This window comes from Ixodes scapularis, unplaced genomic scaffold (genome assembly GCF_016920785.2).
Source record: "Ixodes scapularis isolate PalLabHiFi unplaced genomic scaffold, ASM1692078v2 PGA_scaffold4__175_contigs__length_147842914, whole genome shotgun sequence".
In the NCBI taxonomy this organism is placed as follows: domain Eukaryota; kingdom Metazoa; phylum Arthropoda; class Arachnida; order Ixodida; family Ixodidae; genus Ixodes; species Ixodes scapularis.
This window is the reverse complement of record NW_024609879.1, coordinates 141630781-141641861: the sequence shown is the minus strand read 5'-3', so window position 1 is coordinate 141641861 and position 11081 is coordinate 141630781. Positions and strand designations below refer to the sequence as shown.

Sequence of the window (11081 nt, the reverse complement as noted above, 5' to 3'; positions counted from 1 at the left end):
CACAGTTGTCGCAACCAAGTCACGTGATGTTAAGCACCGCTGGAGCGGATGCAGGATGCGGTATAGAAAAAAAAGTATTGTCAAAGGAGGTCATAAACTACGATTCCCGGATGTGTTTTTGTAGCGAGTTCAAACGACCAGAAACAACATCTGGTAGCGATACAGAGAAGACGCCAGCTCTCCCGGTAGGCAGAGCTGATACGTTGAGTTCTACTTCTGCACCATCGAACGCTGCGATCGAAGTGTCCTGAAGAGTTGATACTCCGGGTGGCTACATCGTGTTTTGCTAAAGCTACGGTGCGTTGAAAGGGTCTTCGACTGTTGCCGGCCAACTGAATAGCTGGGTAACTCTGTTTATTTTTATTTAAATATAAAGTGAAAAAAATATATAGACGTTTTTAGGTGGTTACGCACGGGCTCCACCATTACGGACTTTTAGTTTTTGTTTCCTCTTATTCCGTTTGCTTTACTTCATCATTGCCACAGTAGGACAGGTTATAGCCTCTTTAGGTGCTACTGTGTCCTCCCTTGCATAGAGCTTTGTAGAGGCTCGTCAATGCCCGCTTCAGTGGCTCGGCATCTCGGTCAGACAGGAGAAGGTTGGCAATGGCGGTTCAATTTGGCGCGTGTTTAAAGCGTCTATAGCCACCACCTATAGACGCTATAGACACAAAGCGTCTATAGCGTCTATTGACCAGTAAAAATAATGGACAGCGACACAGATTGGTTCAAACCAAAGCTTACTTTTTAACTTAGAAAACCTAAGTTTATATACAAGAGAAACCTCTTCGATGGTTACAAATCAGTAACTCAGGATTTGCGAGTTAGTTCGCCAGGTTGCCTGAGCATTTTACCACGCCCAGCCAGACCTGAATGAATAGCCCCACCAAGATGAATCTTTTTCAACTAACGGCGAAGGGAACCTAAATTGTAGCACTACATAGTGTTGGGCACACTACGTTATGACGTCTTTGTTTCTTCGCTTCGTCTTCGTCGTTTGAGCTGTTTTTGATCATGTATTACGTTTTCCAGCTCGCCCAATTCACCCCGTAAGTGTTGACGTCACAACATAGCTCTCCGCTCCAAACAAACAGCTGCTAGGGCCGTTCTAATGGACAAATGCATAGGCGCTCTACGTAAGGTTAGAAATTGTCTGCTGGAAAATCAAAGACGTTTACAATTCCCTGTATTGCCGAATCAGAGCACAGCTCTTGAGAAGGAGGAGGGGAGGGTACGGAGAGGAGGGTATGCCCCTCCTCCTCCTCCGTGCCCTCTCATTTCCCCCTTCTCCTTTGATAATAATAGTTTATTTCTATGAAGCATGGTGGAGCGAAGGGTAAAAACCTCCAAACAATGGCATTACAGTAAAAAAAGCGCACGAAATTACAAGACAGTTATTAATCCCCTAAACAGTTGCATGCACAGTCCTTGCAAACGAGGAATCAGAAAAAAAATGAGTGCATTTTATGTAGCCTAAACGAATTTAAAAAATCCATTGAGTGGGCGGAGATAAATCACTGCTACAGATAAAAAGAACGCAAAGACTTGAAGGACATAGTGTCAATGCAAACTTAATTTTTTTAAGGAAATGTAACAGTTTTGGTATGCTATATTGCAACGTTGGCCTACCATAGTTAGTAGAACACTAGACAACCTTCCAATATTCCATGTGTCTAGTTAAGTGACCATGTTGATTTGGTGTCATGGCCGCCAGGGTTGACAACGATTTATTATGTTTCATTTTTTTTTCTAATTTTGAGCTCTGGGTCAATCTGTATTCATAAAGACTATACATTTTTAATAAGCTAAACCTTTTAAACAAACTGCCTGTATGGAAATCATAAGGCAGGTTGCACATTATTCTCCTCCTCCCACTCTCCTCCCTTGTGACGGGACTCGTGAAGGCCTCGTGAAGGTCGTGATCTTCACTGTGAAGGTTGTGAGCTTCGTCGTGACCTTCACAAGTGACCTTCGTGACGTCACTTGGGACCCTCGTGACGTCATACGTCACGTCAAGTGTGACGTCATTATGTGAAACATCCCATAATGCAATGCGCGGTTACGCCGATGGCGACGGGGATGCCGTTCAAGCCGGTAACGGGCGTCTAAGAGCTGCGCTCTAAAAGTAAATCATTGTTTGTACGCATACTGTCTTTTCAATATCTAGTCATTAAGACTTTTTCTATCGTCCCAGTACCACAAAGCGATCGCAAAAGGTCACAATAAAGTTTTACAGCCGGTTTTGCCTTGCTAGCAGACAACAGGGGCTTCGCGGATTCAATGGTCCTTTCTGAGGGAGTAGGCGACCGCGTTGAATGAAGTTGGTGAGGATCGACGAAACTACTATTCTCGGGGTCAACTTCTCTGGGATCTTTGGAAGCGAAGAGTGCCCGGCACAGCCTCGACCAACGCTCGAAGCGCACGAAAGCACTCCCGTGGACCTGACTTTCGCAATATTTGAAAAGTTGAAAACACCGTGAAGCCGAATTGACCGAATCACGTACGACGACGACGTTGAGTGAATCAAGGTCGAAGTGCAGGACCAGCACACGCTTTAAGGATTTTTGACAGCAGAGTTGGTTCAGTGCACACAATGCTGCCAACCTTAGGGATTTTCCTTGGATCTAGGGATGTCCGTCGTCGTTTAGGGGCAAAGAGAAATTTATTCAAATCTAGGGATTGTTTTTTAATGGGCTTCAGAGGGCTTTAGAGACACGTTCCTTCCCTTTTTCCTCCTCGTTCCGGCCGACTGCAAGGGGGGGGGGAAGGCTTCTTTGTATATTGTCGGGGGCAAAGATAATCTCCAGTGATAATCTCCAACAGCGATTAAGGGAGGGGGGGGGGCACACAATGCCAAAGTAACAACGTTTAATTATGTAGAAAGGTTTTAACGAAGCAAATTTAACATTTAAATGTCCCTCAACTAGGGGAATCTATTCTTAAAGGGAAACTGCAAACAAAAAAAGTGTTTTTAAACAGTCTTATTGGGACAAGCATGTCACAAAGCAAATCTTCCGCAAAACAAAAACAAAAACAAAAATTTTTTTTTAGCAATATTTACTCCACAGGGCGTAATTTAGTCGGAGTCACAACCTCTCCACATTTGAAATTCCCGCTCTTTCGACGCGCGCAGAGTGGCTGGTATGCGTCACTCCGTGACGTATAATACCAAGTTTGTGGCGCGCGATTTAAAACGGTGAAAAAGCCGCAAACTAAAAGTATGTCTCGCGCAATAAATAATCCTGTAAACAATTAATTTTTTTCCCGGAAAAATTGTTTCGTGACATGCTTGTCCCAATTAGGCTGTTTAAGATTACACTTTTTTTTCTTTGCATGCAGTTACCCTTTAAGCTAGCCCATAACGATATTCTCAATATTGACGTAACTGAACACATCTTCTCAAAAGCTAGGGAGATCTAGGGAATTTGCCGATAAAATTCGGGGAAGAAGCGACTGCGGAGGTTGGCAACACTCAGTGCACATCTCTGTTATCAAACGAACTGTCCGTAACAGATATAAATTATCGCAAAAGGAAGCGAACCCAGAAGCTTTAAAAAAAAAAAATTATTTTGTTCTTTTGTTTTTTGTGTCGTCTCCGAACGCTGACAAGACCCTCGTTCCTAATATGCTCAGAGTACGCGATCAAACAATGTCGGACTTAGATTGTAGCAGCTGCTAGATGGCGTGCGCGCTTTTGGAGAAGGTTATATTATCCTCAGCTATTTCATCGGTTTATTTTTCTCGTCAGGTTAAAGCAGGAAACTACCTCTCAACAAGAACCGTAAAAAAAATGAAAGCCGTTTACAACTCCTGTAACGCCGAATTAAAGCGCAGCTCTCGAGGAGGAGAAGCGAGGGTACTGAAGGGAAGGTATACCCCTCCTTCCTCCTCCTCACCACCTCATCCTGTCTGCTACTCCTCCCTCCGAGCAGCGTCGCCGTCGCCTCACGGGGGTCACGTGACGTCACCGGCGTCGCGTGACCTCACGGGGGTCACGTGACCCCTGCGAGGTCACGTGACGACGACAATGACGTCATCACGATGATGTCATCGTCATTGTGATGACTTCATCAGTGACGTCATGTGTGACGTCATCGACGCTGATGACGGCATCGAAATCGTCCCTGATGACGTCATCAGTGACGCCATGCGTCCCATAATGCGCAGCGCGGTTACGCCGACGGCGACGGCGACGCCGCTCAAGCCGGAAACGGGCGCCTAAAAGCTGCGCTCTAAAAAAATAACAACGTCATCGTCGTTGTATTGATGGAACCGCAGCACCATGAGCAACGAGGAAGTGAGAGAAAAATACATACGGGAATTCCGGCCCAGAGAATACCCGGAGGCAATGAAAGGGATCCCCGACGTGCACTCCTTTTACCAGAAGGAGCTTCACTTCATCTTCAACTCTCGTAAGTACACAAAGCTCATCTCTCCCCAAGTTTCGGTTAACGTCAAGATAAGCTGTAGCTGTAGTAGAAACAAAGCAGCTCGCTTGCACCTTTGCATTTAATTGCATTATAAACGCACTTACAGTTGTCTGCGAGTTCACATCTTTCATGTATCTCTCGGACACCGACGCCTATTAGCGGCGAGATGTTTTGGTGGCGCCCTCCTCTGGTTCCCCCTTGTGACGTCATTACCTTGCAAACAACAAGTTCGATGGTGTTTGTAAATAGCATGGTGGAAGCTTGAAATCATTGCGCTCTCAAAGCAACACTGCCAACACCGTCAAAATTAAAGTTCTTTCATTCCTCTTATCTTCGTCGATGATAAATCATTTTCTGATATCATAGACAGCGTTCGGCCAATCGTGGAAGGCCGACCACAGCGACGCTTTCGGTCGCGCACGTCGCCAATATGAGGTATTCACTGGACGACATATTTGAGGGCGATGTTTAAAGCGCATGTTCAGAACGAACTCACATTAATAGCCTGCTAAGACCGGCAAACTTGATGGTGCTAAATGCACGCCGCCAAAGGACTGCGGAAGCTCGCCGTCAGCACGCGCTCAGCAGCCGCGCAAAGGGATATGGCCGCCAGTGAATACTCCCTATACGCCTCGTGCTCGTGCAGCAGGCACGCGAGGATAATTTTGTCAAGCTTGCAGTTACTCGTGTTTACATCACGAACGTTCAGAGAGAGCAAGCCAGTCATATAAGCGCCTTCACGTGCATGCTGCACGTACTGGAGGCTTGTCGGTGTTGGTTGTTTCTGTTTGGCGATACAGTGAAACTGGTGCATTAGAACGCTAATCATGTTGTTTGTCGTTCTTTTTTATCCATTCAATAAAAAGATTGCATTCCAACAAAAGCCCGCTCAGATTTCAAGATTGTCCTGTAGCGACCCTCCCATGGCATAGTGGACGGCACTAGGCTCCGCCTCCAGCAGGCAATTGTTAACTTTCGCCGTGCTTTGGCTGCCCCTGTGACGATCCCCAACTTTCGTGCACACCAACGCCTCGGCGCTGGCACTAATGTCAGAATTTCAATTGAACAACAACAAACGTCACAATGTTCCTCGGGAATATTTTAGATGACAATCATAATATACTAATAACCAGTAATTAAAACTTGGACGGGTATAAATTTCATTCCATGGCTCTCCAATTTGTTTTTTTTTTTGTTTTTTTCGCGATGAATAATATGGAAAAAATAGTCAGAGTGCAGGTGAGCTGGTGTAAGTTGAACATGATTGTAAACCTGAGACTGGGGCAGAAAGAGAACACGACAGAAGGTAGTAAAAGAGGAGGCCTCCTCTTTTACTACCTTCCGTTGTGTTCTCTTTTCTGCCCCAGTCTCAGGTTTACAATCATGTTGAATAATATGGGTTTAGTTCACAAAATTATGCATTCCTGTTTTTTTTTGTTCTTGTTTTTTTATGAAAGATTGTAATGCTCTCTAGTGCTGTGGTTGCTTGGGCATCATATAGCTTAAAAATCAATTATAATTTGGTATTTTTAAAAAAGCTTTCTGGGACACGGAATGTCCCAGAAAGTTGACCATGCAATAAAAGGCCGGCAGACCGCGCTCAAGATGGAGTACCCACTGAGGTCTTGACGTGTCACCGACTATAAGCGTCGAGATGTTTCGGTGGCTCCCTCTTACGCCCGAGTCCCACTAGAGCGACAAACAAGAAAAAGCCGACATCCACAAACCTCAAGCATGTGCAGCGAGCACACCAAGGTACTTCTGGCAGGCTCTCGTCTCCCGGGCTTGCTTCCCGAGCTTGACTCTCGGTGGCGCAGAAGCAGGCACTAGGAATTGCAAGCCCACCAATGGTACCTTCAGGTGCATGCTGAACGTGTTGGAGACTTGTCGGTGTCGGCTGTTTCTGCTTGTCGCTCTAGAAACACTAGGGCAGTATGGTTTCCGTTTCTGACATCGTGATCGGATTTTTCCTTGACATCGCGTCAAAAAGTGCAATCGATTCCTCGCTACTTATCAGCACACTACAAGTTATGTGGGCCTGTGTAAAAAACACGACGGAAGCATAAAGGTATCTCATTTTAAACTCTGACCGTCAACGTTGAGAGTCTCATATTTTGATATCAACGTTGCAATTTTGTTGTCTTCGTCCGTTTTTTTTTTTTTTTTTTTATTGTTCTCCATCTCAGGGTGTACAAGATTCATTACCAGCTCGCCTGCGCTCTATCACTGCTGACATTGCTCTTATCTTCGTCGATAAAAGCGAAATTAATAATAAAAATAGTCATTATAGTGAGCGTCTGACCAATGCGAATGCCAAACTAAGCAACACGTTTGATCGTGCACGTTGCTAATGGACATGACAAGCTTAGCTCCACGAAAAAAGTGAAAGCCGTTTACAACTCCCTGTAACGCTGAATTGGAGCGCAGCTCTTGAGGAGGAGGAGGGAAGGGTACTGAGGGGAGGGTAGACACCTCCTCCTCCTCCCCTCATTCTTTTATATGCTCCGGGGGGGGTCACCTGACCTCGGTGGGAAGGGGTCACGTTACCTCGGGGGGGAGGGGGGTCACGTGACCTCGGGGAGGGGCCACGTGACCTGGGGGTCACGTGGGGGTCACCTTTTGGGGTCACGTGACCTTAGGAGGAGTCACCTGACCTCGGGGGTCACATGACCTTGAAGGGTCCCATGACCTGGGGGTCACGTGACGTTGGGGTGACCTTCAGGGTCGCGTGACCTTGGAGTGACCTTGGTTACGCGGACGTCGACGCCGACGGCGACGACGCTTAAGCCGGAAACGGGCGCCTAAGAGCTGCGCTCTAAGATAAGAAAGCAGAAAAGGTAGTAGAGAGGAAGCCGGAACGCTTCGAGAAGACTTCACGAGTCGCCAGAAGCTTACGGAAATCGCAAGGCGAAAAAAGTGGTAGAAAAAAAGCACCTGGCGACGCTTTGAAAAGACACGGCGGCAAGCGTCAGTAATACCGAAAACCACGGTGTAACCGAAACTGAACGTAAGGACAAACACCGGTTATTACTGCAATTGTTGTTAGTGGGACCCTTCGCGGGTTTCGCGCCACAGACCGCGCTCCATATCGACGCGGGCCGTTTTCGGCACTCGGCCAAAGGTATTTACATTGACGACAGTCCACTGACACCACGTCGCCCATCACGTCCCCTGTTACCTGGCGTCAGCTGATGCCATGACGTGACATTGTCATCTCAAGTCACGTTGTCTGCAGTGACGCCAAGGGACTCGACATCGGATGACACCGTGAGTCAAGTAATGTCATGACGTCACGTGAAATTCAGACGTCACTTGACAACACGTCGTCACGTGACGGCACCATAACGGCACGTAGAAACATAAACATGAGACTGCTGCTAATGGAAACAATAAAAACATAATGTTTTCGCAAACTGTGTTAGGAAGGTTCTCGGGTGATAAAACCAATAAAGCTATCTGGGTGTTAAGCCGGCAAAACCACGGGCGTGAGATTAGCTGGAGCTATACATTAGAAACTTGAGTGCGCGATTTCGGAAGTTTTCTTCAGTGACCAAAAGGTGGTGTTAGTTTACGTCCAATAACGTTGCATAAGACGTTCAGGCAACCGCACCAACGTCATGGAACGATTCACGCATACATATGCAATTCCGTCGTTCATAGAATTTTAACTTGGGTGCGCGATTTTTAGATGTGTTCTTCAATTACCACAAGGCAGTCTTAGTTTGTGTCCAATAAAATTGTTTAACCAACTCACGAAGGGCTCTCTACTTAATGCACCCTTATCGATTCCAAAAAACGCTATGGAGATTTCGTTCTGTGAGTTACTTGATTTAATATACGAAACGTCTATGCGGACTCAATAGTACGCGATCGCACCTTTGCCGTTCATTCAGTTCATCTCTTCGGAAATGACACCTTAGCGGCTGCTACGTTCCACCTGCAGCTGTCGCAGTGTTTCACATTACGGGTTTTTGCGTAAGTGCCATAACGTTTTGGTTATTTATGGCTCAGTTGTTGTCTTGTCTTTCGTCCCCGTGATTTTCACATCCCACAAACGACTCCAATTCATGTAGAATTTGATTTACTTTTGCTTCACGATATATCGTAGCTCTCTAAAATTTATAGAGAGTAAAGGCCGGTTCCCACATGCAGCGAAGCGCTGATGTAGCGATCCTCACGTGCCGTCAGCTACTTGTCGTCTGCCATGAGCAACAGTTTTGACGGCGCGATACAAAGCTGGTGAACGCTCCCGTCAGGACGCGCTTAGCGCGAGGTCATCGCTATGCTTGTAGCGCTCCGCTGCATGTGTGAACAGGCCTTAAGATCTTTGCGAGCCTTCGAGTAGTTCAGTGAGATCAATTTTTACAGCTATGTCCGACTCCTGGCGAACGCTTCTGGACGTTGGGTGTGGGCCCACTGTTGCCAACGTCTTCCCGGCGACAAGAAAGAAGATTCAGAGCATTGTCTTCAGTGACTTGGTGTCCAGAAACCGAGAGGCAGTAGAAAAGTGGATTCGAAGGGCTTCGGAAGCCATGGACTGGTCCTTCATGAGCGAACCACTGGCCATCTTGGAAGGATGCAAGTGAGAAGGGGTTTTAACAGATCTGTAGACTTGCAGCGAACTAATAACAGGGAGGTTCCTTTAGCCGCAGCTCCAAATACATCTTACAAAAGAACGTCTCCACTCTCTGTCTCATACGTCTTGTATGATGGTTCAGTCCTGTTGGTCATACCGCAACCGTCAGCAGACATGTTCCAAACATAGACGTATGTATGAAGCAAACATGGCTCGGACACACATTAGACGTGTCCACAGACAATGTTTTCGTCATGTCTACAACGAATTCCTTTTTTTTTTTCTAATGATGTGCGAGAAAGCTGGCTGCGGCTTTTGTCTTTACATTCTAAAGGCTTGTTCACAGATGTAGCGGAGCGCTACAAGCGTAGCGCTGACCTCGCGCTAAGCGCGTGCTGACGGGAGCGTTCACCAGCTTTGTGTCGCACCGTCAATACTGTTGTTCATGGCAGACAATAAGTAGCACAGGACACCTGAGAAGCGCTACATTAGCGTGTCGCTGAATGTGTGAACCAACCGGCCTTATAATGACACCCCATTTGGGCTTTTTTTTTTTTACGGTGATATTCGTCATTGGCGAGGTTAACGCAGCAGATTAGATGCGTGCTTCATGTTTGTCACCGACGGCTCAATTTATCGGGAAATCAGACTGCCAAGAGACGTTCCAAAGCCGCATGAACACCTTCCGCTAAATTCGCCGGTTCGAAAAGTCCGCTGCGTTTTAAACGCGGCGGTAACTGCTCGCAACAGTGTGCAGCCTATCGGCGGCCGCCGCCGTTCATTTCATGCACGCCTCCGAGGAACCGGAACCTTTTTCTTACTCTGGTCAGTGACAATTTGAGAAAGGCAGGGGCGTGGCCTTTTCTGTTAACGCTTCTTGCTTCGTGATTTCCCCTTCGGCGTTCTGTCGCCTAATGCCGCGACCCAATTGGCTGCCGTGCGATAATTGCATGTATAGAACTCGCCACGCTCCGCGTTTGTTAAGTTATCGGGGACTCTCAAAGCAACACCCACGTAACGCAGGGACGTAAAGAATGGAGCAAGGGACATCGAAGAAAGGACACGCGCGGCCGCGAAGAAGGTCATCCCCTGCGACGTCCTGGACCCTGATGTCCTCCCCGAAGAACACAAGCAAGCCTTCGACATCGTCCTTTCCAGCCTTTGCCTCGAGGCGGCGAGTCGGGATGAAACCACCTACCGGGCAGTCACTCGGAACGTCTCAAGCCTGATTCGCCAGGGAGGGCACCTGATACTCTGCGGCATTGCAGGATCGATCGAGTACACCGTCGGCGATGCTACGTTCCCCGACCTTGGCCTGACTAAGGCCATGGTAGAAAATGCGCTAAGTGGATCGGGGCTCCGGGTGAAACGCTGGAGCTCGCTTGACAAGCCCATCTCTTCGGACAGCCCGAAATATTGGGATTTCGCGTTCGTCGTCCTAGCCGAAAAGCTTTAGAGGGAACGCAAAGCGGAATCTGATGGCGAGAAGGCTGTCGAGATTTCAAATAAGGCTTAATTCAGATTATAGCAACATTGATTTCCGGCACCTAGATGGCTGTATTTTGTGGCTCTACGTTGAAACTCCGATGAGCGCCACTAAGCGGATTATTTGGCGGAAAGAGAGTGGAATCTTTGTGACTGACATGTAATGGCTCATTTCGTTCATTTGGGGCGAAATGGGGCAGTTGAGGAGAAAGGGGGATGTGCTCTGTGTCTCCAGAATCTTTTGCGCCGAAAGCGGCGCGTATTAACGAAAATAAACGATTATGCTGTCGACAGACTTGAAGCCTTTTTTCTGAACATTATGGCCAGCTATTGTGAAATAAAATTGTTTCGTGGACTCTTGAGCTCTTATTTGTTCCCCTCGACTCCACTCCCCCAGCGCTTCCGCCTTTAATGCACTTGGATACGAGGGATGTCCGTATCCACTATTAAAGAACAAATGTGTTTCATTTTTTAATTTTATTTCGTCGGTATTTTGAAAATACTGAAACTACTATTTTCTCAGACCCTGCTTATCGTACCTATGCACTACAGTTGTGTAAACACATTGTAATGTAATTTGAGATATGGGA

The 11081-nt window shown here is 47.0% G+C and overlaps 1 protein-coding gene across 1 annotated transcript; it reads left to right on the top strand.

Annotated features, from left to right (window-relative positions):
- Positions 1 to 4282: 4282 nt before the first annotated feature.
- Positions 4283 to 10462, top strand: LOC115324224 (nicotinamide N-methyltransferase-like). The gene is made up of 3 exons (XM_029984737.2): positions 4283 to 4412; positions 8799 to 9012; positions 10030 to 10462. Exons 1-3 carry the CDS (start codon positions 4283 to 4285, stop codon positions 10460 to 10462), a joined length of 777 nt encoding a protein of 258 aa, XP_029840597.2.
- Positions 10463 to 11081: the final 619 nt, after the last annotated feature.

What these genes read in the sequence shown, in the direction of transcription:
- LOC115324224 (XM_029984737.2), top strand. Translation starts at nt 4,283, where the DNA reads ATGAGCAACGAGGAAGTGAGAGAAAAATACATACGGGAATTCCGGCCC. An exon ending in TCACTTCATCTTCAACTCTC is followed by an intron (nt 4,413 to 8,798) that starts GTAAGTACACAA and finishes CAATTTTTACAG; the next exon opens with CTATGTCCGACTCCTGGCGA. An exon ending in GCCATCTTGGAAGGATGCAA is followed by an intron (nt 9,013 to 10,029) that starts GTGAGAAGGGGT and finishes CACGTAACGCAG; the next exon opens with GGACGTAAAGAATGGAGCAA.